Source organism: Sarcophilus harrisii, chromosome 3 (assembly GCF_902635505.1).
Source record: "Sarcophilus harrisii chromosome 3, mSarHar1.11, whole genome shotgun sequence".
Taxonomy (NCBI): Eukaryota; Metazoa; Chordata; class Mammalia; order Dasyuromorphia; family Dasyuridae; genus Sarcophilus; species Sarcophilus harrisii.
Genome location: NC_045428.1, coordinates 256,625,649 through 256,652,138, shown reverse-complemented (window position 1 = coordinate 256,652,138; position 26,490 = coordinate 256,625,649). Strand labels below are relative to the sequence as shown.

At 33.3% G+C, this 26,490-nt stretch overlaps 1 protein-coding gene across 1 annotated transcript in view; it reads right to left on the bottom strand.

Moving 5' to 3' along the window:
* Window positions 1-3,400: 3,400 nt before the first annotated feature.
* The window catches only part of CFAP47 (cilia and flagella associated protein 47), a 759,462-nt gene continuing 736,372 nt past the window's right edge, over window positions 3,401-26,490 (bottom strand). Inside the window, exon 64 of the mRNA XM_031959439.1 lies at window positions 3,401-3,699. Within this exon, the coding sequence (XP_031815299.1) occupies window positions 3,487-3,699 (213 nt within the window). The 3' untranslated portion in view covers window positions 3,401-3,486. The remainder of the gene's footprint in view (window positions 3,700-26,490) is intronic.

Below are 26,490 nucleotides of genomic sequence, written 5' to 3'. Positions count from 1 at the left end.
AACCATCAGCAAGCATCATATGTAATGATGATAAACTAGAACCATCCCTAATAAGATCAGGGGTGAAACAAAGTGGCCCTTTATCACCAATACTATTCAATATTGTATTAGAAGATTAACTATGGCAATAAAAGAAAAAGATATTAAAGGAATTAGAGTAGATAATTAGGAAACCAAATGATCATATTTACAGATGATATGATGATATACTTGGAGAACCCTAGAAAATCAACTAAAAACTACTAGAAACAATTCTCAACTTTAGCAAAATCATCAGCATTTTTATATATTACCAACGAAGTCTAGCAACAAGAGATACAAAGAGAAATTCCATTTAAAATAACTATAGATAATATTAAATATTTGGGAGTCTACTGGCCAAGGAAAAGTCAAGAATTATGTGAACACAATAACAAAACACTTTCCACCCAAATAAAGTCAGATCTAATCGATCAGAAAAATATGAAGTGTTCATGACTAGGCTGAACTAATATAATAAAAATGACAATACTATTTAATCTACTTATTCAGTGCAACTCTAATCAAATTCCCAAAAAATTATTTTGCAGAGCTAGAATAAATAATAACAAAGTTCATCTAGGAGAACAAAAGGTTTTCAAGGGAATTAATGAAAAAATGAAGAAGAAGGTGACCTAGCTTTACCAGACCTAAAAGTATATAATAAAGCAGCAGTCATCAAAAAATTTTGGTACTGGTTAAGAAACAGAGTAGTTGATCGGTAGAATAGTTTAACTTTATAGGACAAAATAGTCAATGACTATAATAGTGTAGTAGTTGATAAGTCCAAACACCCGACTTTTTGATATAAGAATTTGCTAATTGACAAAAACTGCTAGGAAAATAGGAAATTAGCATGGCAGAAACTAAGCACTGATCAATATCCAACACCATATATCAAAATAAGGTCAAAATAGGTATATGATTTAGATATAAAGAGAAATATAAGCAAATTAGAAGAACAAAAAATAGTTTACCTGTCAGATCTGTGGAGAAGGAAGAAATATGTGGCCAAAGAAGAACTGGAATACATTATTGAATACAAAATAGCTAATTTTGATTTTGTAAATTAAAAAGTTTTGTATAAATAAACTCAATGCATACAATATTAGAAGGGAAGCAATAAACTGGGAAGGATTTTTTACATTTAAGGGTCCTGCTAAAGCTTTCATTTCCAAAATATATAGGGAATGGACTCAAATTTATAAAAATTTAAGCCATTCTCCAATTGATAAATAGTCAAAGTAAACAAACAATTTTCAGAGGAAGAAATTGAAACCATTTCTATTTATATGAAAAAGTGCTCTAACTTATCTAGTATCATAATGTTACCTATTTATATATCATAACTTTAGTTATGATATATGAATGTTCTATAAGAAACAATCATCAGGATGATTTCAGAGAAGCTGGAGAGACTTACATGTTCTGAGGCTGAATAAAGTGAGCAAAACCAGGAAATCATTGTACAAGAGACTATTCTTCATTCCTTTACTATTGCTTCTTTTTTTTTTTTTTTAATTCGATGAAATGTTTTCAATAGAATGCCTTTCCCTTGGATGGTCTACTTATGAAGATACAAAATAAATTCAAATTGTTTTAGAGGCTCCAAATGCATCTGGGATGTGATTTAAAATCTTAAAATGTTTTTTATTCATGTCATTCCAACATTGAATCCTAGTAGTCTATGGGAATTTTAGAAAACCTATCTCAAATGCCACATTCTCCAGGAAACTTTTTCATCTCCTAATCAGTAATGATCTCATTATCACCACCCTGCATAATTTTTAGGCAAAATTTACATGTAATTTAGTTGTAGTAGTTGCTAAAAAATTTTTCTTTCCTTCTCTTCCAGTAAGATCTGGGGAGAATGAATGTTGTCTACACAGAAAATAAGCCTATGCTTCTTCCTGTGTGAGAACATACCATATCACATATAATATGGAAGAACTAGTAGCTAACTTATGGAGACAAAAAGAAAATATAAGAGAAAAGTAAAACTAGAGAGATGTCCCATGTTCTAGATAACGATTCAACATGTTCATTTTTGATTGTCTTATCATATCGGCAGCTTCAGAACAGTTTAACTTAAATGAGCTGATGAAAGAAAGCTCAGTTCCTCGCATTCCTATCTACAACCCCCCAGAAATACAGGGTTTATTGCCTCTATTCTGTGCATGCTAATCTAAAGCACTCAAATGTTGCAGATTGGAGAGCAATCATGCTTCTCAGCTGGTATAATATAAAGACATTTAGCACCATTTAAATATTGGGAATTACTATTGTAATATCCCAAATCTAAAAGCAATTAGGACTCTAAGAATATGCTGAGCAGAAGCAATTGAGCTTTCTTAAGTGATCTCAGACCTGAAATGAAGATTTTCTCATGAATGTTGTCATGATTCTACTGAAGAACAGGAGGAAGAAAAAGTATTAAACAAATCTATACAGTACACTCATACTAACTGTCTTGGGGGAGGGACAGAACAAATAGGAATGCAAACAGTAAACACCAAGTGTTTTTTACTCCTTTGTTTGTTTTTGGTTTTGCCATTTCATAGAATTTAAATAGTCTATAGTTTTAACTGCTAGGTCATATATAATATTTATTATATAGATTAATCATATTTCCACAGATTTAATTGTGTGTTACAATGTTAACACAATGGTAAGTTGTGGCACTACTAGTTAGTACAGGTTTCCAAATGTGTCACCATTATGTGAAATACTATTATAAAATGTTACTTAATGATTGTGCCAGGGGTATCTTTTGTATTGCCTTTTTGTCCAATCAATGGATGGTGAGAAACAAATATGGCAGCATTTTCTATTCCTCCAAGACTTTTAGTGTTTATCCCTACCATATATCACTTTGTCTCAGTCCCATTTGTGAATGAGCTTGGGTATATTTAAAATAAATTTATGTAGTCATATATACATATACACATTTTAGATGCACTAATTTTTAAATTGCTTTTTGTAAACTAATGCAACATATGCAAAACATAAAAAAGAAAAATGAAAAATCTTTCACATTGCTTAGCAATCTATTCCTTAGTAATAAGTTAATTTTATGTTTAAAGTTTAAAGGTTCATAAGCTACATCAATATGAGAAATTGAGGTTTTAAAGCAACATCAGTATGAGAAACAGCTTTTTCACTGAAACTCATTTTCATTTTGACTATAAATGTATTCCTGTATTTTAAAAGTTAGCAGATGCTTATATTTAGATATTTGAAGTCAATTTCAAAATAGTCACATACCAACCTACCTGTGAAACATATATTAGAGGAATGGTGCTTTTATTATCATTTTCATCATTTAACATGCAAGCAAAAGTATAAAAGGTTTTTTTTTTTAACTATACTATATTGTTTTTATTATTCCCTAGAGATATTAAAAATGAAAATTCAAAGAAAATGATGGTAATTGCTTTTGAGAATAAATGATACATTTTTAAAAATAGTTTATTTTTTTCTTGAAACCAAAGGAGCACCTTTGATAGTTGAAGATACCCCTGTGGTGATTAATTTAGCATTTTCATGGAGGAAGTTGCGCTGATGAACTGGTATGGTTCTCAGATTCTTATTAATGCAATCAATTCTAGCTGGTACGTTTGTTGGTGGTACTGTGTTTGGTGGCAGCCCATTGACCTGATACATCCAGTAGATATTTTCTGTCTGGAAACAAAAATGGGAAAAAGATTTTATGTGAAGTATCCATGGTCTAATAGGGAAAGTATTTGAAACACAAAATGCTTAAAGTAATGTGCAAATTAGAAAGTCATTTGTTTTTCTCTATGCTGGGTACATGAAGGCCACAGAAATAGATTCTTACCCATAGGGAAAAACTATTAACTTGCACAACAGGAAATGGAAGTTGCTTCATTTTTTAATGAAATGGCTCTAACTATAAATACACACAGTCACCAGCCTCTCCTGTAAATGGTCACATTTTTTTTTTCAATGAGCATTCTATAGGGGTTGTGGTGGGTAAGTTGAGGTACAAGGAGAAGGAAAGAGGAAAATGAGAATAAAAACAGAAGGAGGGTGTCTATATGGTTTGTGATTGAATTATTTTCAAGCATAAACTATGATTAATTAAAAGAACTGGTTGTAGTATTGAGTTACAAAACAATTTCATTGCTGCATTTCAATTAATCCTTAATTGATGGATAGGATCCTAGATTCACTTCACTCTACATCGGCTACTCTATCTGATTTCAGTTCAAGGAAACAAGGTGTTTGTTCCTCAAGGTTAAGTTAGTCTCCTCCAGTCTCATCCTCATGGCAATCTCTAGCCTTGAATGATCCTATCTCCCTCTTAGTTTTCTGCTCTCTGATTGGAGAGCTGCATGATGGAGTAACAAAATTCTTCCAATGTCTTCCTTTGGAGAAGTAATAATATGCTTGTTTTCAACTGTGTTGAACAAGATGTCACCTTACCAGGAACCCCCTGGTCTCCCCTAGTCTCCTCCTTTCCCAGTTGATTTCCTTTTGCATGTTGCCTTTCCCTATTAGACTGTAGGCTTTTTGAGAAGAAAACTATCTTTCTTTGTTTTTGTAAAACAATTGCGGCTAAGTGACTTGCCTGGGGTCACACTGGTAGTGTTAAGTGTCTGGGGTCAAATTTGAACTCAGGTCCTCCTGACTTCAGAACTAATGCTCTATCCACTTTGCCATCTATTGTCCCTCTTTTTTTCCTATTAATTGTTTCCTGGCACATAGTAGTTGCTAAATAAGTACTCAATAGATTGGATTGGACTGAGAGCAGGGATTATCTTGGTAAGAAGAATTTATATAGGAACTGGTTTTGCAATGCTTCATTATTTCTATGAATACACAAAGGTATTAGTATTGGAAAAGGTAACTATTTTCTAGCTTACTATGCATTTTTATGTATGCTAAAGCCACAATGTTCCTGCCTTCATTCTTTTTAAATAATAGTTTTTTTTTTTTATTTTCAAAATATATGCAAAGATTATTTTCAGCATCTACCCTTGCAAAACTTTGTATTTCAATTTTTCTCCCTTCCCTCCTTCCCTAGATAGCAAATAATCCAACATAGATTAAATGTGAAATTCTTCTATACATATTTCCACACTTAGTGCTGAAAAAGAAAAATCAGATCAAAAAGGGGAAAAATGAGAAACAAAAAAAGCAAGCAAGCAACAACAACAAAAGTTGAAAATATTATGCTGTGGGCTACATTCATTCCTTACAATACTTTTTTTCTGGATGTAGGTGGCTCTCCATCACAAATTCATTAGAATTGGCCTGAATCACCTCATTTTTGAAGAGTCACATCCATCAGAGTTGTTCATCACATAATCTTGTTGTTGTTGTATACAACACTCTCTTGGTTCTACTTACTTTGCTTAGCATTAGTTCATGTAAGTCTCTCCAGACCTTTCTGAAATCATTCTGCTAATCATTCCTTATGAACAATATTTTCTATTACATTCATATATCATAACTTATTCAATCATTTCCCCAACTGATGGGCAAACACTCAGTTTCCAGTTCCTTGCCACTATAAAAAGTTGCCTTCATTTTTTATGACATCTATTCTTTCTTTTTGCACTTGAGGTTACTTGTTGGTTCTTTTCCCATGGCACTCCTCCCATTAATATGGTTTTACACTAAAATAAAAAATGTATAATCAACTCCAACTTAAGGATTTCCTTTTTTTTTCCCCAATTCTTAGTTCAAGTCCCACCAAGTATTCTTAATTCCTAAGCCATCTTCAACAAACTAACATATTTACATAAGGTATCTTCTATATATATTTAATGCATATGTTAGTTTCTCTGATAGAAAATGATTGAACTAAGGGTATACATCCATATTTTCTTTTGAGCATTTGGAATTTAGTGATTAATATTTAGCTCTTGAAGCTAAATGGAGGGTGTAAACCATGTGAGGAGGAATAAGTGAATTGTTTTTCTCTGGAATTATGGCATGTATACATGAAGCAACAGAGGGACATCAAGAAAGATAGTTCTTCCAGAATGAGTTGGAGGAAGAAAAGACAAGTAGTGGTGTTGGAAGCTCCTTGCACCTTGTATTTTCAATGAAAAGAACAAGAAGCAAATAAATAAACACTGTCTAATAATAATGATAAAGAAGACTCATCTTGGAGAAAACTTGGGAAATATGCCTCCCTTCCATCTTTGCAAAAGTCAAATATTATGCACATGGAATATTGCATACAAATCCATATTTAGCTGCCATATAGCATGAATATATACAGGCATATAGGCAGGGATATATACATGATACATGTATATGTATCTGTTACATGAAGCTTCACTCCACTAAGCACTGGCACCCTAGAAGCATAACTTTTTATATGGCTCTACTAAATTATAAAACCTTCCCAATGTTTTTCCCCTTAAAAAAATAAATGGTAGATTCGGGACTTTAAGAAAAGCATTTTTTCTCAAGTAGGATAACCAGAAAAATAGTCACAAAGCATTTCTCCCAATACCAAGGGTACAATCTTCCAAAAATATATAAAGCATCCTTGGAAAGAAGGGCAGATGAGTAATCATGAATTGAAAATACAGTGGTCCTGGGGCACATTTATAGGGAACACAAGAGGCCAAAGAAAGTCATATTTGTGGGATTGTAGAGGCTTTTAATGCCCTTTCTCTCGGGAGTTTTCTCACAAAGTTGGGGGGGTAGGGATGGAATTGATCACATCCATGATGGACGAGCTTGCTCCACAGCTCAGGGAGATTAATTTTTCATAGATTGTAGCTGAACTTTGCTAAAATGGACTGGCTATAGCTGCCAGACTGGACCAGATTCTGGGCATTATAGCAGGAGCAATTGTCTTGAATGCCTCTGACTTGTTCTTTTAGTTACTGGCTTAATGGGGTGACTCTTGTGTTCTTTTTCAGCTGGGGCAAAACTCAGCTTAAGATCAGCAGAATGATTTTCCTTTTGGCTCCCTCATTCTCTGCTTGTCACTTTCTCACTTTCAGGCAAGAGTGGAGAAAAGTCTTTCTCCTTCAGTTTAACATATTTTTCCTCATCTTTTTCAGTAAGACACTCTATTCTGTCCTCAGTAAGTTACTCTAACTTAATAAGAGTCCTATACGATAGACACTGAGCTAAATGCTTTACAATTTAGAATTTTTATCTCATTTCATTCTCACAATAACTTAAAAAGGTAGATGCTGTTATTGTCTGTTTTACAAATGAGGAAACTGAGATAAAATGAGCTTAAATAATTTGTCCAGGGTCACACAGATAGTAAGTCTGAGGCTGGGTTTAAACTCTGGTCTTTCAGACTCCAGACTTAATATTATCTCTCCAATCTTTCAACCAAACTGACTCAAGCTGCCATCTTACTTAGAGGAAGGAGTTTTAAGTTCCCAAACTCCTTTCAGGATCTTATAACTAAGGTTACTAGGGACAAAGCTAGGAATGCAGTTTCTGCTCTAAGGCAAGTTAAGTGTCTCTACTGACTTCTTCAGAGAAAACTGAAATATTTGATTGATACCCATTCTAGGAAAGGGTGTGTATGTGTGTGTGTATGTGTATGTGTGTGTATATGTATATCTATGTGTATGTGTATAGTTATGTGTTTATATATATGTATAATATATATATATTATATATATATATACACACCCACACATACAACACACATATATATATACACACACATTATGTATATACACAAATAAGTATCTATATATATATATATGTATATATATAATAACTCCTGGTGATAGAGATCATGACTAATGCATGTGACTGCCCATTCTCAGTGACTCTTATCCAAGTTCTCCAGTAAATTCACAAGAATCTCCATTTAACTTTCCAGGGCTTCCTTCAATTTCTGTTGGCATTGTGAGGATACCAACAGAGCAAATGGGATGTTCCTCATTGTTCCTTGATCTTACCACATCTTTTCATTTATATATTTTATATACTCTTCAATTCTAAATCTATTTATTTGCAATTTAAATAATTTGTAATTTCTTAAAGGCAATATATCATATTCATTCCATACAATTCTGGCCCCAAATCATCATATAATGGATAAAAATTCTACATGAAACAAAGGTCTATCTTTTAATACTTACCTCATTATATATACATATATATATATATATATATATATATATATATATGTACATACATAAACACAAAGTAAGCAGGCATCATTTATCCACTTGTTTTTTTATTTTTGCTGTATAAGTAATTTTTGAATGGTTATGGATCTTATCCAGGAGACTCTAAGATGGTCTGGGCTTAATGCAGCCAAAATAATGTTGCCACAAACAAAATATTTTGGAGAACCTCAAGCATCATAAGTAATTCCTTTGTCAACTTGATCTTTTCATTAGATTTTTTTCTGTGAAGATGGTAAAATTTTTGGCAGACAAATTTTTATGGTGATACTTTACCTGATCTTAATCATCAGAATGTCATTTATTCCCTAAATCTTTCATCAATATGATGAAAAAGATTAAGTCAAGCAAAAATAATAATATTTCCTGCCCTCAAGAAAATTACTGTTAACTTGTGGAAGACAAAATTTTTAAAAATGAGTTTAAAATTTGGGGAGGAGGGAAGGAAAAAAAGTGAACCTATGGTAAAGGAGTATTGAAAGCCAGAAGCAGAGCTGGACAAAGAATGAAGTTAGGATGCCATTGTCTGGGCATTTCCTTGTAATACAGAATGCAGAAAGAACTCATCAATCAGAGGAGGAGATGTCAGGGTTAGTGGTCTATTATGAAATATCACATAAAAACCCTACTTCTTTCCCTCTAATAGATTAAGAATACCCTTGTCATATGTTTAGATTGTTTAAATAAATCAATATAATTAGACAAAAAGCATATAGATTGAAGGATGCATTTTTGATCTCCATTTAAAAAAAAAGAATATGTTCTACTACTCATTTGATCCATAAATGTTCTTGGGATGACTGCTTAGCTTTAGGTCTATAGCCAAACTTTCCTTAAAGTAGTTTTTCCACTGTTTTTCTCTGCTTTATGAGGAAATAAGGTACATAATCTTCTATCCTATTTCCCTATGAACTTTTGAAAACAAGTTTAAATTAAAAAGTGAAGCTGCCTTTGGATGCTTTAGCTTTGTAACTCACATATTTGCTCTCTAAGGTATCTTTTAGAATCTTCTTATCTTCCACAGTCTATTGATTTATACTAAAGAATTTTATAAGTTTTTAATGGTTGTAATGTCTAATCATCCATTTACACCAAAGTTTTCTATAACAGTATCTTGTTTTATTAATTATGTTAGTTGTTACGCCCATGTCATAATTTTCACATGTTAATCCTTTATTGTTAAGGAGTAATGTTTATGTGAAGAAATTCAATAACCAAATTGGAAAGACATGTCAAGAAGAATTTAGTTGCAAATTAATCAGTGAAGGGTAAAAACAAAAGCAATGTTATAATGGGAATACTACTAGCCACCTAGAGAAAAGTAAAATATAGTAAAACTCTGGCATGAAATCCATGCTAAAATACTGAGAATACTCAATTATCTTGACATCTGCTGGAACTCTCTAGGCCTAACACAAACAGGTAGAGAAATAACAACAAACTTTTACCTAAAGCAAAGAAGCTTACAAATTATTGGCTTGCCTTAATAATGAATTCATTCCTTAAAAAATTAAGTAAGCTATAGAGAAATTGAGAATAAAATTTAATCTCATAAACAAGAAAAAAATAATTATAGAAATAGAAATTATGTTAAGCTTGGGAAAAGTGACCACTTCATCTTAGAATTCATCATTTTGCTGTTCAGTTGTTTCAGTCATGTCTGACTTTTCATGATCTCATTTGCAATTTTCTTCAAAAAGATTCTGGAGTTGTTTGCCATATCACTTTACAAATAAGGAAACTGAGGCAAAAAGGATTAATTGATATGACTAGAGTCATACAACAATATGTTTGCATCAAGATTTGAACTCTGGTGTCCCAGACTCTAAGCCTGGAGCTTTATCCATTGCATTATCTGACACATTCCTAAAATTTCAAAAGGAGCAAATTGAAAGTATGTGTTCATTTCCAAATGCACAAAATATCTGGAGATTAACCTTCCAAAGCTCTCTATATATTATGTATATAATATATATATATTATTCAATTATGAAGTATTCCTCAGAGAAATAACAGCTAAAATAGCTACAGGAATACTCAGTACTTATTTCAGGACTTCCATTATAATAAAAAAACTCAATTCTCCCTAAATTAGTATTACTCAGGATGGTTTGGCCATGAGCTGATGCTCAGTAACCTGGAGCCTGCTACATGCCCTGCTAGTGAGCATCAGAAGTTCTCACTGATTGTCTCAGTCTTTAAAACTGATGAGACTGAACTGTTCATTCTCTTTCTAAAGCTATTTTATCGGCTATATACAGAAGGTAAATAACTGTTTACCAGAACTGGTATGGGGTCTTTGTTCCATATCTTTTTCACAGGAGCCAAGAAATGGGCTTGAAATTGTTTATTTTTGTTCCGTATTGTTTGTCTTTCTCTAACAAGTCAACTTTCTAGCTGAGATTTCAATTAGAGTGTTAGAGCTATATATAAAATACATAAATGCACAAAATCCAGCATGGTAGCCCTGAGGAGCCAATATACCTTAGCCTCAAGCTTATAAGAGGTAGAGACTTGGAACTAGGACTGTTCTCTCTAGGAAGCAAACTTGCCTATGTATTTAATCTCCTTTTCTTTCTCAGAGGCTAAAGTGTGCAAAAGGGGTGGGAGGATTATGCTTCCCACAAGTTAGGGAAGTAAATTTGTATGGTCATGATTATATCTTCTGAAGTAAAAATTTTATCTAAAATCTAATCTGATTGGTAGTGACTAGTGGAAATAAGTTATAAGGGACCACCTTTTAAATTTAAGAGAATATCATCATTGAGGCTTAAGACATTAGCAGAGAGCCACATAAGAACCTCTAAGTATAGGAGAATACAAGGGGCAAGGGGAGACTAGGGAGAAATATAACCCATCTGACTTTCAGGTAATAGATTATGAGAAATAGGGTAGCTAAAGAACATTAATTATGCTTTTAATACTATACCAATAAAATTATCAAAAACTTGATAAAATAAAATCATTTGGAAAAATATGATTCAGAATATCATGGCTAAGAATGAAAAGAAGCAAGTTTGAATGGAGAACAGCCCTTCTATACTCAAATTATATTATAGACCAGGAGCAATCAAAATTGTTCTAATACTGGATTAAAAAAAAGAGTAGATCAATGAAACAAAGAAGAGAAGGGAGAGTCAGAAATAATGACCATAACTTCATATTTCATAAAATGTAAAATATAAATCATGTAGCAAAAATTTGCTTATTTTAGAAAAAAAGAAAAAAAACTTGTATAAAGTAAAAAGTAGTCAGGAAGGTATTAGGCTTAGACCAGTATCCTACACTATATTCCATAGTACATGGATAAATGACCTTAATATTAAAAGCCATACACACCAAAATATTTATATCAATGCTTTTGTCTGTTTGTATGTGTGTGTGTGATAGGAAAGGTATGAAACAAAGTAGATGCCCATCTATTTCAGAATGGCAAAACAATTAATGGTACATAAGTGAAATGGAATATTATAATGCTCTAAGAAATAGTGTATATAATGAATATAGAGTAGCAAGAAAAAATTTATCACATATAATGCAGAATGAAGCAAACTGGCCAAGAGAATAATATACACAATGAATGTAGCAGTTAAAACAGAAAGAAACATGAAATAATAAAAAGCGAATGCTCCAAGATTATAAAGAATAAAGACTAACCAAAAGAAGAAATATAAAAATATATCCCTACCTAATTCCTTCATGGTATTGGGAGGTTTAATGATACATTATCATGATACCCTGTATATATCCCCTTACTTTTTTAAAGTATTAATTGATTTCTGTTATTTTTTCTTTACATTTATTGCTATTTTTTCTTTTTTTTACTTTTTACTCTTCCTGGTTTAACTTTGTTTTAAAAGAATTGTTTTAACAGAATTGTAGAGTTCCAGCAATACAGTGAGCTCATAATAAATACTTGTAGAGTGATTAAAGATTATATAGGCAAGGTCTATATGTGTTTTGAAACTAGTAATTTGAATTTGCTTTACAGCAAATGAAAGAAAAAAGTTATGAAATATAGTCTGGGACAAACAAAAATCTCATATAAAGAGTTCAGAAAGCTTCTACTCTATAATGTTTAGCTATTAGCATTTTTTCCTGAGGTACCAAATGATAAGAAATTTCCTTCTTATAATGATTCTCTGACCTTCTAGTCCTAGTTATGCCAATTAGTCCTACAGTGACCAAAAGGTAAATGGCATGAATGTTGCTATTCCCTTGTCTGGCCCAAGTCACTTTTCTCAGCATCAACTTACCAAAATGCTCTTCTCTGGTGGTTTTACCTTTCCTGATGCTATCATAATATCCTCATTTATATGTCTTGTTATTTTATATTAAGAAAACAAAAACAACAAAACAGTAGAAGGTACCAGGTACTACATAACTTTTATGCAATATGATTCTATTTCTATCTTCAAAGGTTAGATACCTTCTTTCTACTCCTATACCCCCAAAGAAAACTAGACCTATACACCTGGTTCTCTTTCTACTAATATCTTTATTTTACACTTGTTTTGCATACCCACATTAGACCATAATTGAGGAATCTCTTTTTTCTCTAGTCCTCTGCTGACTTTTGACACTTACATAGAAAATCTCATTCTTGTAGATTAATGAATCTTTTTCAGAAATACTGTCAATTTTTATTGTTTTACTTTTATAATTCAGGAATTGTTAATTGGGAAAGAGGAAAGGGGGAGGAGAATATAAGTAAGGCATAGCAAGAGTTGTTCTGACCTTAGCTAAGGGATTTATAGGAAGCACTCACCAATAAGAATACGTCTCTAGAACAAATGATTATGATTACAATGAAAAACCAATAGTCATTCATTAAATATCTATAATGTGTCAGTCATGTAGTACTTGATTACAAAACCTTGAGATATATAGAACATTTTACATACATTCTCTTGAGTTTTCCAAAAACACTCTGAGGTAAGCATCATGGATATTTTTAATTCCCACTTTACAGATAAGAAAAACAGGTTCAGAACTGAATAAATGAAATCTATAATCACATACCTAGTAATCGTCAGAAGCAAGATTAAAATTCAGGTGTTTCCAATGATAAATCCAGTAGTTGAAATGATTTACTAATTGTAAATACTTACTTTTCAAACTTATGTTTTTAAACGCTAATAATAATGACTGATATACTAGACAGTGTTTGATTAAAGATACTAGAGATATTTCACCAGAAAAAGTAAACATTTAGAGAAGGCATAATAGTAGTTTTCAAATATTCTAGGGATTGTCTGGTGTTGGAGGAAACAGATTTATACAGATTGTCTCCAGGGCTAGACCTAGAAAAACTAATAGAAGTCAGAGATTTAGATATTGTTTTAACATAAGAAAGCAATGCTAAAAATTAGAGGTACCTCAAAATGGAATGGACTGCTTTGGAAAGATTTTCATATCATTTAAGCTGGCCAAGTATTAGCAATGCCAGGTAAAATCCTGGATTAGATGTTGCCAGAGATCCATTTTGACTAAGATTCAGACATCCATGAAAGATTTACATAATAAATTCAATTTATAATATTTTGCTCCTAAATAAAACAAAGTCTAATAAGAATTGTGATCATTTTAGCCTTTCTTTTGCTTTATTTTAGAAGACATTGACCACTTAAAACTACATAAGAATATGGAAAAATTTTGTTTTGAAGGGAGTTGAATAAAAGTTGTTTTTTTTTAAGTTGTTTTTGTGGAAAATTTTCCTTCACCCCAGTTTAGAAATAGAAATCTAAATTTAAAATGCAATAGGAGAAAATTTAGGTAATCTTATCCTAAGAATTATATAATATTCTCTTTTAATAGATTTCATATTAAGGGAAAATAAATGCTCTCAGATAAAAAGGTGCTGACATGAACCAGCATTAGCAACTTATATTCAAAGATAACAGTCATTAAAAAAAAATAAATGGTCCTTAAGAGTTATCTACTTGCCTCATTGATTTTCATATAAAGTGAAATAGTTTATCTTCCTTCACTCTTGTCAGATGAACAATTTACTTGGACAAAAGTATAACCCTGAGGTCACACTCACTGAGTGTGTGTTTTGTTGAAAAATTGAAGGTCAGAGAAGCAATTTGATTGTTCAGAAAATTTATAATTTTAATAGATATGGGAAATTAGAGAGGCAGCATGACATAAAAGATAAAAAACTGGCCTCAGATGTAGAAGATCTAAATTCAAGTCTGAGTTCTGACATACAGTGGGTATGAATCCCAAGGCAAGCCACTTAATCTCATTGCAAAGTCAGCAAGGTTTGATTAAGAACATATTATGTTCAGGCAGTGGATAGAGTGCAGGATCTCGAGTGGGGTAGATTCATTTTATGTGTTCAAATCTGACTTTTAAGGAAAGCCTAGTACCACAGAATTAATGCTTTCAAATTATGGTGCTATAGAAGACTTTTGAGAAGTTTATTGGACAGCAATGAGATCAAAATAGTCAATACTTAAATTAATTCAGGCTATTCACTGAAAGGTCAAACACTGAAATTGAAGCTGAAATACTTTGGGCATATAACTAAAAAGTTGCAAAATAGGGGTCAAAATTATTGGAATTAAGAGTTTTCTTACTAGTTCAACATATCAAAAATCACAAATCTATATCATTTCTTGGAAAAAAATGAATTAGTATGAGAATTACTCCTGCTTATTCATCTATATTCAGCTTTTTTCAAATGAAATATATTTCTTCTATTTTGTACAGTGTCATGTGGTTCTGATAGAAGTTTTAACTAACTTTATGAAACTTTCTTCAGGATAGCTGATCCTATTTTGTCAATAAATATTTCATTTGCAAATATACTAAGTGACTAAGGGATAATACTTTCCCTTTTTTTCTTGATGGCAGTATACATTTCTCCTATAGACCAAAACATTAGTCTGAGAAGTGTTATTCTTTAGTAGAATTTCCCAGGAATCTGATCTGTAATATCTGATCAATATTGTCAAAAACAATTTAGATAGGTGTAGAAGGTAGAAACAAAGAAGGAAAGGATAAGTTATGTCATGTGACAGAATCAAGATTTAAAAATATACTAAACATAAATAGGAAAGGAAATGTCATTGTTTTTTAACAGCAATAAATGTATATAGTCTTCGTCTGTTTAAAAAAATACTCCATGACTATCTTTTTGGTGTGTGAAAAAGACCTGAATTCATAAGTTTAATAGCATTGTGACATGGTAGCCAAAAAAGTTCATGTTATCCTAAACAGCTTTGACTACCATAAGATCCAACAGGATGACTTGCTAGATGCACTGTATTCTTTTTTTTTTTAATGCATATGTATTTATATAATTATTTTGCTGCATAAGAAACATCAAATCAAATCAGGTAAAAAAAGTGAGAAAGAAATAAAATGCAAGCAAACAACAACAAAAAGAGTGAAAATGCTATGTTGTGAACCACACTCAATTCCCATAATCTTCTCTCTGGGTGTGAATGGCTTTCTTCATCACAAGATTATTGGAACTGATCTGATTCATCTCATTGTTGAAGAGAGTCAGGTCCATCAGAATTGATCATCATATAATCTTGTTGGTGCCATGTACAATGATCTTCTGGTTCTGCTCATTTCACTTAGCATCAGTTCATGTAAGTCTCTCCAGGCCTTTCTGAAATCATCCTGTTGGTCATTTCTTGCAGAACAATAATATTCCATAACATTCATATACAATAATTTATTCAGCCATTTTCCAACTGATGGACACCCATTCGATTTCCAGTTTCTTGCTACTACAAAAAGGGCTGCTAACGTTTTTGCACATGTGGGTCTCTTTCCCTCCTTTAAGATCTCTTTAGGATATAAGTCCAGTAGAAACACTGCTAGATAAAAGAGTATGAACAGTTTGATAACTCTTTGGCCAGAGTTCCAAATTGCTCTCCAGACTGGGTGGATCCACTCCACCAACAATGTATTAGTGTCCCAGTTTTCCCACATCCCCTCCAACATTAGTCATTATCTTTTCCTGTCATCTTAGCCAATCTGAGAGATGTGCAATGATCCACTGTATTCTTAGTTGGTCAATTCATATCTGGAATATGGTATCCAATTCTACATCTGTATTTTAGTAAAGATATTGATATGTTGGATGATATGAGGATATTAAGATTATGATATATAAGGTTCATTTGAAAGAACTAGTGATATTTATTCTAGATGATAGAAGACTAAGGAAGAATAAAATATTAATCTGCAAAGATTGGAGGGGTTATTGTGAGAAAGACCCATTTGACTTGTTCTATTTTGCTTTAGAGGACATTTGTTTATAGATTTCATAGGGAGACAGATTCAGATTTTAAATAAATAAAAAAGCTTAATAATTAAAGCAGCTGAAAATAGGATGGGATTCTTTTTAATGTGAAAACTTCTCACTTATTACAAATATTCCATTTGAATTTGGAATACCATCTTTTTAAAGATATTGCAAAAATCTATTATTGGCCTTGAAAAGTCATTCCCAATTTGAAATTCTATGATATATTGTTACTTACTAAATAGCTTACAAAACTAAACTAGTAAATGTGGCATAATGGATAGAAAGTAAACCATAGAGTAAAGAAAATCTGATTTCAAGTTTTCTCTGTGACATAACTATGTGACTCTAGGAAAAGTCATTAAAATTCTGAAAGTCCAGAGCAACAATAAAAATATAAAATAGTTTATAACAATGATTGTGTGTTAATCTTTTGGGGGGGTGGAAACAGAATAAGGGGGAAGTTAGGAAGTGAGTTCTCAAGATTCATTATTATGCACTATACATTCATCAATAATATGGATCAAGTACTCATAAGAAACAAAATGAAACTGATATCTAATAATTAAAAGTTTTACTATTGCTATAGTTCATGGCATTTTAGATTCACAAAGCCAAGATGTATAAGTATGTGTGTGTGCATCACACATACAAATGCATAAAACCAAGATATACATATATTTGTGTGTATGTATTGTATAAAATATAATTTCAGAAACACTGATAATCATTTTAGGAGAGATTTAAAGGCACTTTAAAAAATTGTTATTAAAGTATCAGCAGAAATGTGAATGAGAATAAATATAAAATGAGTGCAAGCCCATATAATAGGGAGTCACTCCAAGGATCATTTATTGCAGCTTTCATGTTTTATTCTTAAACTATATTCAACTCTGCACACAAAAGAGAAATCTCAATAGAATTAGGAAGTGAATTCCCATTATTCCAATAGCTACCGCATTCAGACTAATTTGAAACCTAATACTTTTGTAGTTCAAGCTTCATCCTATTTTAGGCAAATATACATTAGCTACCACTTACTAGCAAGATACAATACTTGAAGGTAACAACCACACTATGCATGCTTTATATAACTTGTTTTTAATCCATAAATTTCCCTTAAGAAACAAATGCAGAGTATAATTGTATTAATTCTATTTTGCAAACTAATATAACTCTAAATGTAGTTTGCAATTTTTTTCATGTTTGTGCAGAATAGCTGTTGTTTTCCTGATCACTGTGGTAAAAATGTTCTTTCACCTATCTGAAAAATTATAACGTGTATATATGTTTCTACATTTCTTAAGCACTAAATTGCCTTGTTGAATTATTTTTAATACTTTAAGGGCTGTGATTTCCTCCATAGAAGTACTCCTTCCACTTATGTAGTTTGAAATCCCTAAAAAATCTTGCCATAGTCCCAATGTACTTCTTCAGACTTAAGCAGACTGATTTTGGCATGACTAACTTGCACTATATCCCTAAATCTTTCCTGTTCTATCGTAACTGACAGTGCTTGTACTCCATTGGTACAACATTCCAAAAAGTAAGACTATCATTATGGAAAAGATATAAAATAATGCATATCCTTGAATCCAGTAATACCACTACTAGATCTATATTCTAAAAAGTTTAAAGGAAAAGTAAAACTACCTAAATGTTTGAAAATATTTTTTTGTGGCAGAAAAGAATTGGAGATGGAGGGAATGTCCATCAATTTGTGAATAGCTAAATAAGTTATTATATGATTATGATGAAATATTATTGTGCTATAACAAATGAGGGGCAAGATGGTTTCAGAAAAACCTGGAAAGATGTATACAGTATTTGTATACTGATACAAAGTGAAGTGAGCAGAACCAAGAAAATATCACATAATAGCAATATTATAATGATCAATTATGATTGACTTATTATTATTATCAATAAAATTATCCAAGATAGTTTTTATGATGAAAGATGTTATCTACTTCCAGAGAGAGAACTTATGAAATCTGACTCTGGGTTGGAGAATAATTTTTCACTTTCTCTACTTTTCTTTATTTTGCAACATATCTAATAGGTAAATATGCATTGCATGTTTTCACATATAATTTCTATTACATCTTTGCCTTCTCAATGAATAGGGAAAGGAAGGAGAGAAAAGGAAAGAATTCAGAACTCATTTTTAAATGAATGTCAAAAACAAATTTCTTTTAAAAAAAGAAAATAGGGGCTACTAATTCCACACCATGGTGCCATAGAAAAGTAGTGTTTTTATGAAGTCTCTTTTGTGTTCTATTTCTTTGGATTCCTAGTCTATTGTACAATGAATATTACTGGAATTGGAGAAAGGAAGTCCTAGATTTCAATTCTACCTTTGACATTATTAGCTGTGTTAGCATGGGCAAATCATTTGATTTTACTGAGCTTTATTTTTTTTTTCTTTTATAATATGAGAGAATTGGGTTAGCTGACTTTTGAAATTGCTTCTGGCACTAGTTCCACAATCTCCAAATTTACTACTGATAACACACCTCTTAAAACCAGAGATCATGCTCTTGACACTGTATATAAGTTTTCCCAAAAGTGTTAGTGCAATTATAAAATGTAATAGATTAAAATTGCACTAACACTCTTGGAATAAATCATATATGATAATGGTATAAACTTTTCAACTTGTACATTCCATTTGAGAATGGACATATTTCTGTATTTTTCAGTCATTTTTTAGTCAAGTCAACTCCTTGTGACCTCATTTGAGGTTTTCTTAGAAAAGAAAAGGAGTAGATTTCCTTTTCCTTTTCCAGGTCCATCTATAGATAATGAAAAGGAGGAAGAGTTAAGTGGCTTTCCTAGTTTGTGAGTTTTCTTGACTACAGATCTAGTGCTCTATACACTTTGTATATAACTGCTCTCTGACATCCTAAATTAAAGCAAAATTATTTTTGATTTTACCTTTTTTTCATTAGGTAGATCAAAATCTAATTTTTAGAGATTTTTTTTGCTTTAAAAACACTACTTCTATTGTTGCTTTGTACTAAAAGTAAATTTTTAGTCCATTTTTAATTTTACTTTATAAAACATCATATTTTCCAAACAAAATCACTCTGAACAAAAAGAACTCTGAAAACAAGAAAAATCATTACATCTCTAATGATAAAATTCAAAATAAGGAGTTCTGGACTAAAAATGGAACCAAGGAAGAAATTTGTTGGGCTTAAGTGTTTCAGTTGGATCCAAACTCTTGATGACTCCTTTAGGGAATTTTCTGGGCAAAGATGCTGGAGTTTTAACATTTCCTTCTCCAACTCATTTTTCAGATGAGAGTATTGAGGCAATTGTAAAGGTGGTACTCAAAAATGAATTTCAGGATGATTAATAAGTATTTACTTATTAATATAAGGGATGTAGTTTAAAAAAGAAGAGGCAGAGAGCCTCATTGATGGTAGTATTTTTTTGTTAATTATTTTTAAGTTGAAATTTTTCCTTTGAGCTACATTATTTTAAATGTGGTACCAAATTCTAAAAGGACAGAGAAATAAGGATGGTCAGGAAGATAAGAATTCAAATGTTGCCTCAGACTCTTATTTCCTGGAGAAATAATTCATCTGACATCTGTTTCAATTTCCTGTTCTATAAAATGGGGTAATAATAGCATCTACTTCCCAAGGCAGATAATGAGAATATAAATATATAAATATAAATTTTTAAAATGCTTTGCAAAGCTTACAGAAATAAAGAGATGCTAACTAATATTATTATTAAATTTGAGATGACAATATTGATATTTCCTTTTAGTATTCCCGATAGCATTCGTGTCTTTTTTTAATATTATTTTTGATGGAATTTAGTATAAATGCTAAAAAGACTATTGTTTAGTAATATAATGGACTAGTTTGTGCAAATATTTTTGTGTGGCAATTCTACTACTAAATCTTTGCCTGAATGGGTTTTCTGAGTTTGATCTATATCTCTCTGTTCTGGGAAGTTGTGTAATGGGGCAGAATGTGTATCTCTCTGTCTCTCTCTGTCTCTGTCTCTCTCTGTCTCTCTCTGTCTCTCTCTCTCTCTGTCTCTCTCTGTTTTTCTCTCTCTTTCTCTCTCTCTCTCTCTCTCTCTCTCTCTCTCTCTGCCTCTGTCTCTCTGTCTCTCTCTCTCTGTCTCTCTCTCTTTCAATCTCTCTTTGGTAGTTCAGATTCATCAAGCAAGAGACAAAACCCTTCAGGGTTAGATCAAATCCTTTCAGATCCTTCTTTCTTAATTCCATTAAGGAATAACAAATGGCTTGTCATTGTTAGTTAGCATTGCATTAGCAGTGTTTCCTTGTGCTTTGTTTTGTTTTTAAAGACAAAGGAGTCATTTAAAATAAATAAAAGTAAAAAAGTTGTTTTGTGCCCATAAGAACAGACTTTAGCCTTCCATTAGGGATCTCAAGAAGAGAAAGGACATGCAAGGTTATTTATTGACTTTGAATTTATGTGGGAAAGGGCTTCAAGTAATATTCCTTCTGTTCCAATACTCATTGGTTTAAATTACCCAAATATGATCTTTCTTTCTTTGGTGGATTCCTATCTTTTTTATTTAAATAATAGCTTTTTATTTTCAAAATATATGCAAAGATAGTTTGAACGTTTATGATTGTAAAACGTTGTGTTCCAAACTTTTTCTTCCTCTCTTCCCCTCACCTCTTCTCCTGACATCAAGTAATCCAATATATGTTAAATGTGTTTCTATACATATTTCCAAATTATCATGCTGTACAAGAAAAATCAGATCAAAAAGGGGCAAAATGAGAAAGAAAGCAAAAAACAAATAAACAACAAAAAAGGTCAAAATATGTTGTGACCCACATTCAAATCTCATTTTCCTCTTTATGCATACAGATAACTCTCTCCATCATGTCTGTTGGAATTGACCTGAATCACCTCATTGTTGAAAATGGCCATATCCATCAGAATTAATCATCACATAATCTTCTTGTTGCTGGGTACAATGTTCTCCTTGTTCTACTCACTTCACTTAGCATCAGTTTTTGTAAGTCTTTCCAGTTCTTTCTGAAATCATCCTGCTGATTATTTCTTGTGGAACAATAATATTCCATAACATTCATATACCATAACTTATTCAGCCATTCCCCCAACTGATGGAAATCCACTTAGTTTCCAGTTTCTTGCCACTAGGGCTGCTACAAATATTTTTGCACATGTGGTTCCTTTTCCCTTTTTTATGATTTCTTTGAGATACAAGCCCAGTAGAGACACTGCTGGATCAAAGGGTATGTGCAGTTTGATAGCCCTTAGGGCATAATTCCATATTACTTTCCAGATGGGCTGGTTAAGTTCATAACTCTACCAACAAAGTATTGGTGTCCCAGTTTCCCCACATTTATCAACATTTATCATTATCTTTTCCTGTCATCTTGGGCAATCTGAGGGATGTGTAATAGTACCTCAGAGTTGTTTTAATGTGCATTTCTCTGATCAATGGCAATTTAGAGCATGTTTTCATATGATTAGAAATGGTTTTGCTTTCTTTAAAACCGTTTGAAAACTGTATGTTCATATATTTTGACTATCAATTTGAGGAGGCTTGTATTTTTATAAATTTCAGTCAGTTCTCTATTTTAGAAATGAAAGCTATTACAGATGGCTTGGAGATTAGAAATAAAATTTCCAGTTTTCTGCTTCCCTTCTAATCTTGTCTGCATAGTTTTTGTTTGTACAAAAACTTTTAACTTAACACAATCAAAAGTATCTGTCTAGAATTTCATAATGCATTCTAGTTCTTCTTTGGCCATAAATTCCTTCTTTCTCCACAGATCTGAAAGATAGATTCTTTGTTCTTCTGTTCTTTTTTTCTCAATCATGATTCAATTTAGACTTTATCTTGGGATAGGGTGTTAGGTGTTCTTCAAAGCCTAGTTACATCTTATTTTCCAATTTTTCCAAGCAATTTTTCTCAAATAGCAAGTACTTATTCAAGAAGCTAAGGTCTTTGATTTTATCAAACACTAGATTACTATAGTCATTGACTATTGTGAATCTAATCAATTTATTCCACTGATTGACTACTTATTTCTTAGTTACCAAATGTTTTTAATGACCACTGCTTTATAATAGAGCTTTCTGTTTGGTAAATCTAGGCCACTGTCATTTGCTTTTTTTTTTTTCATTAATTCCCTTGAAATTCATGACTTTTTGTTTTTCCAGATGAATTTTGTTATATTTTCTAGGTCTGTAAAGTAATTTCTTGGCAATTTTATTGGTATGGCACTGAATAAGTAGATTAATTTAGGTAGAATTGTCATTTGTACTATATTAGTTCAGCCAACCCATGAGGCCTATCCATTGATATTCCTTCAATTGTTTAGATTTAACTTTATTTGTGTGGAAAGTGTTTTGTAATTGTGTTCGTATAGTTCTTGACTTTGCTTTGGCAGGTAGACTCCCAATGATTTTATATTATCTACAGTTATTTTAAATGAAATTTCTTTTTGTATCTCTTGCTGCTGGACTTTTTTGATAATATATAAAAATGCTAATGATTTATGTGGATTTATTTTGTATCCTGCAACTTTGCTAAAGTTGTGAATTGTTTCTAGCAGTTTTTTGAATGATTCTCTAGGCTTTTCTAATTATACCATCGTATCATCTGCAAAGAGTGATAATTTGATTTCCTCCTTAGCTATTCTAATTTCTTTAATCTCTTTTTCTTTCATTGCAAAAGCTAACATTTCTAATATAATACTGAAAAATGTTGGTGATAGCGAACAAACTTGTTTCACCTCTACTCTTACTGGGAATGCTTCTAGCTTATCTCCATTACATATGATGCTTGCTGATGTGTAATGGGCTGAGGTTTGAGTTGATGCACTGAGGTCCCAAGTATGTGGGGCTAAATAGTAATTGGGCTATACTCTATTAATATACATGATTGGATAAAGAATGACCGGTCCCTGCCCACCCTCCATGCAAGTCCTGATATGTTGTATAGGAAATGACGATTTTGGTGGGTGGAGGCAGAGAGAGAGACAGGAAGAGAAGCTGGGGGAGATTGGGCCTGGGTTCGAGACTCCAAGCTGCTGGTTGTGTGGCTGCTGGTCGAGCTAGCTTCTTGACACAGCTGCACACATTGCTATCGCCGATTCTCTTCCACCTCCGATCCTTCTTCACTGAGAATAAAGACTGACGGTTTTCCCCTAACCTGAATTCCTGACTCCTGCTGATTTAAAAATACACGATCTTCTCATTTGGCGCCCAATGGTGGGAACCAAGGATTGAAGAAGTCTCTGGTGACCAGGAACTTGGGTGAGTATTGTTAATAGACAAATAAGGAATTTATTTTCTTAAAAACTAAACCAGTAATCTTTTTTTTCTTTTTTTGGCTAATATGGGACAAATGCTAGCTAAAGACTCTCCATCCCCGCCCCCAACCCCACCCAAGAGTGGTGCTATAGAAAGCATGCTTAAGCTAATAGAAATACATGGGTTACTTATAACTTGGGAACAGATAGTGAGATTTGTGGGTATATTAAACTGCATCTCCCCTTGGTGTGTAGAGGAGGAGCAGATCTCTCTAGATAACTGGTCCTGGGTTGGACAAGAGATGTCCATGCATTTCAGAGAATGTAGTCCTCATTCAATTTCCATAGAGGCATTTTATTTATACAATGTATTTCAGTTAGCACTAAGAAACCCTATCCCTAGAAGAAAGAAAAAACCCGTGGCTCCTTCTACTTCTCAAATTAGCCATGATATTAAGGAGGAAGACAATGAAGGGATTAATGACCATATCCCCACAGGGCATGGAGACTTAAGTGAGCAAGGTGTGGTGACCTTCCCCTCAGGAGGCAGCTTCAGCCCCACCCCAGGAGCAAGTGATTGACTCTCCTCCACCAACTCCACCCTCCGGGATGGAGGGAGGAGGGCAGTGGGGGGCAGTGAACACCAGCACCTCCCCAGCATCCCCAGTATCCAATTTTGAGTAGGCTGCAAGAGGGCTTAATGAAGGCCAAAGAAAAGGGTGTGGACATCCAGGAGCTTCAGCCACTTATCTGTCCTGTAATTTCCCAGTCTAATGCCTCAGGTCAACAAAGTCAAAGATACGCCCCTTTTAACATAGAAATCATTAAAGATCTTAAAAGGCTTGCACTAATTTATGGGGCTACATCAGCTTATGTTAAGGTGCTGTTACAGAATTTGGCTTTTGAAATCTTGACTCTGATACTGAAATCTATAGCTAGGGTATCCTAGAACCTGACAAAATTACATGTGCTTTCTGAATATAGTGAGCTCTTAGGATACAAGCCCAACAAAATAGTCAAAATGCTTTCATGCATGGATCACCTATGACCTACTACAAGGTATAGGTCCATATCAGACACTCACAGCACAGATTAATTATTCAGTAGCACATATGAGCAAATTGCTGTTAATGCTATCAAAGTGTAGGCTTCGATTCACAATAAAATGACAAAGGTGAGGCCTTCACAAAATAATGCAAAGGCCAGATGAGCCCTTTGCTGACTTACAATGGGACGTTTGCAGACTGCTATCACAAGAACTAATGGGGAAAATCCATCAACAGATGTTTTAATAAGGCAACTTGCTAAGGAAAATGCTAATGAGGTGTGCAGAAGGATTATACTAGGACTGCACAAGATGCTCCTTTAGAGAGTTCATAAGACCTGTGCCACAGTGGCACAAATGCCTTCTATAGCAGACTATGATGCAGACTTCCCAAGATCCCAACATGGGTAGACAGGGTCCCTTCCAGCAAGGGACTTCTAGAGAGACACGTCAATGCTTTCAGTGTGTGTAAAGTAGGGCATCTGAAAGCTCAATGTTGAGTATAGAGGCAGAGTAGAGAAAACAGGGTGGGAGAACAAGACCCAGTACCCCATGTCCAAAATGCACACAGAGGCTTCCATTGGGCCTCAGAATGTAGACAGAGTTCAGGGAAACAGGATGAGGGCCCAGCCCCAGGGCCCCAGGCAAAAACACTTAGGGCATGATGGCAGCTCAATAGTGCACCCAGAGAGTGCCTAGACGGCCAATACCCCAATATGACCAATCAGCCAGGAAGCCATATGATGGCAGAAAGGGATTACACAATCAATCAGCCAGGAAGCAACCTGATGGAAGAAAGGGATTACAATTAGGAGAATGAGTTGTATGCAGCTGAGACAACTGAGATACCCCTGGAGAGGTGAAATCTGTTCCTTTCCAGCCTATGGATCCCTTGCCTCCAGGCACAGTAGCTGACCATTTTACCTCCTGAGGTACGTACAAAACAGTGTCCATCCACATACTGATGTAGGAAACTGGGGAATGTGTAGATAATATCCAGTCACCAATACAGGCAGACAATGTGTGACTTATCACCCAGGAGAAATAGTAGCATCAGGTTTACTCATACAGAATCCTAATAAGCGGCCTGGTGAGTAGTCACCCAGATTCTGATTCCAGATCACAAAATCCAGCAATTTACTGGACAGCAGCTGTAACAACTGACCAAACCTATGCTCACAATCTATATAAATGGCCTTCCATTGGAAGGATTGGTGAGACACTGAGTGCAGATCGGACAGTCATTAGAGGTGCCAGCTGGCCCAGTCACTGGCCAAAGATTAAAAGCAGACACCTACATGTCTGGTGTAGGAGGATCAATAGCAGCTGAAGTTAGTGCTGCCCCTATGAGATGGACTTTTGAAGGCAAAACAGGAGTTTTACTCCTTTTATAGTTGAAAAAAATCCCCATCAATCTGTGGGGAAGAGACGTTTTACAGCAGTTGGGGTTAAAAATGAGTACTTCAGTTTTTTAAGCAGGGCTGCTGTTGAAGGCCTGCCAACACTTTCACCTGTTCCTATCCAATGGAAAACTGATACACTAGTGTGGATAGAGCAGTGGCCCTTAAGTAAAAGATAAAATTCAGGCCTTTTAGATATAGTACAGGACGCTTGACCAAGGACACTTAAAACCTTCTCTAAGTCCTTGAATTCCCAGTGTTTGTTTGAAAAAGAAATCTGGAAAATGGAGGATGTTAACGGATTTGAAAATGAATGAACAGATGGA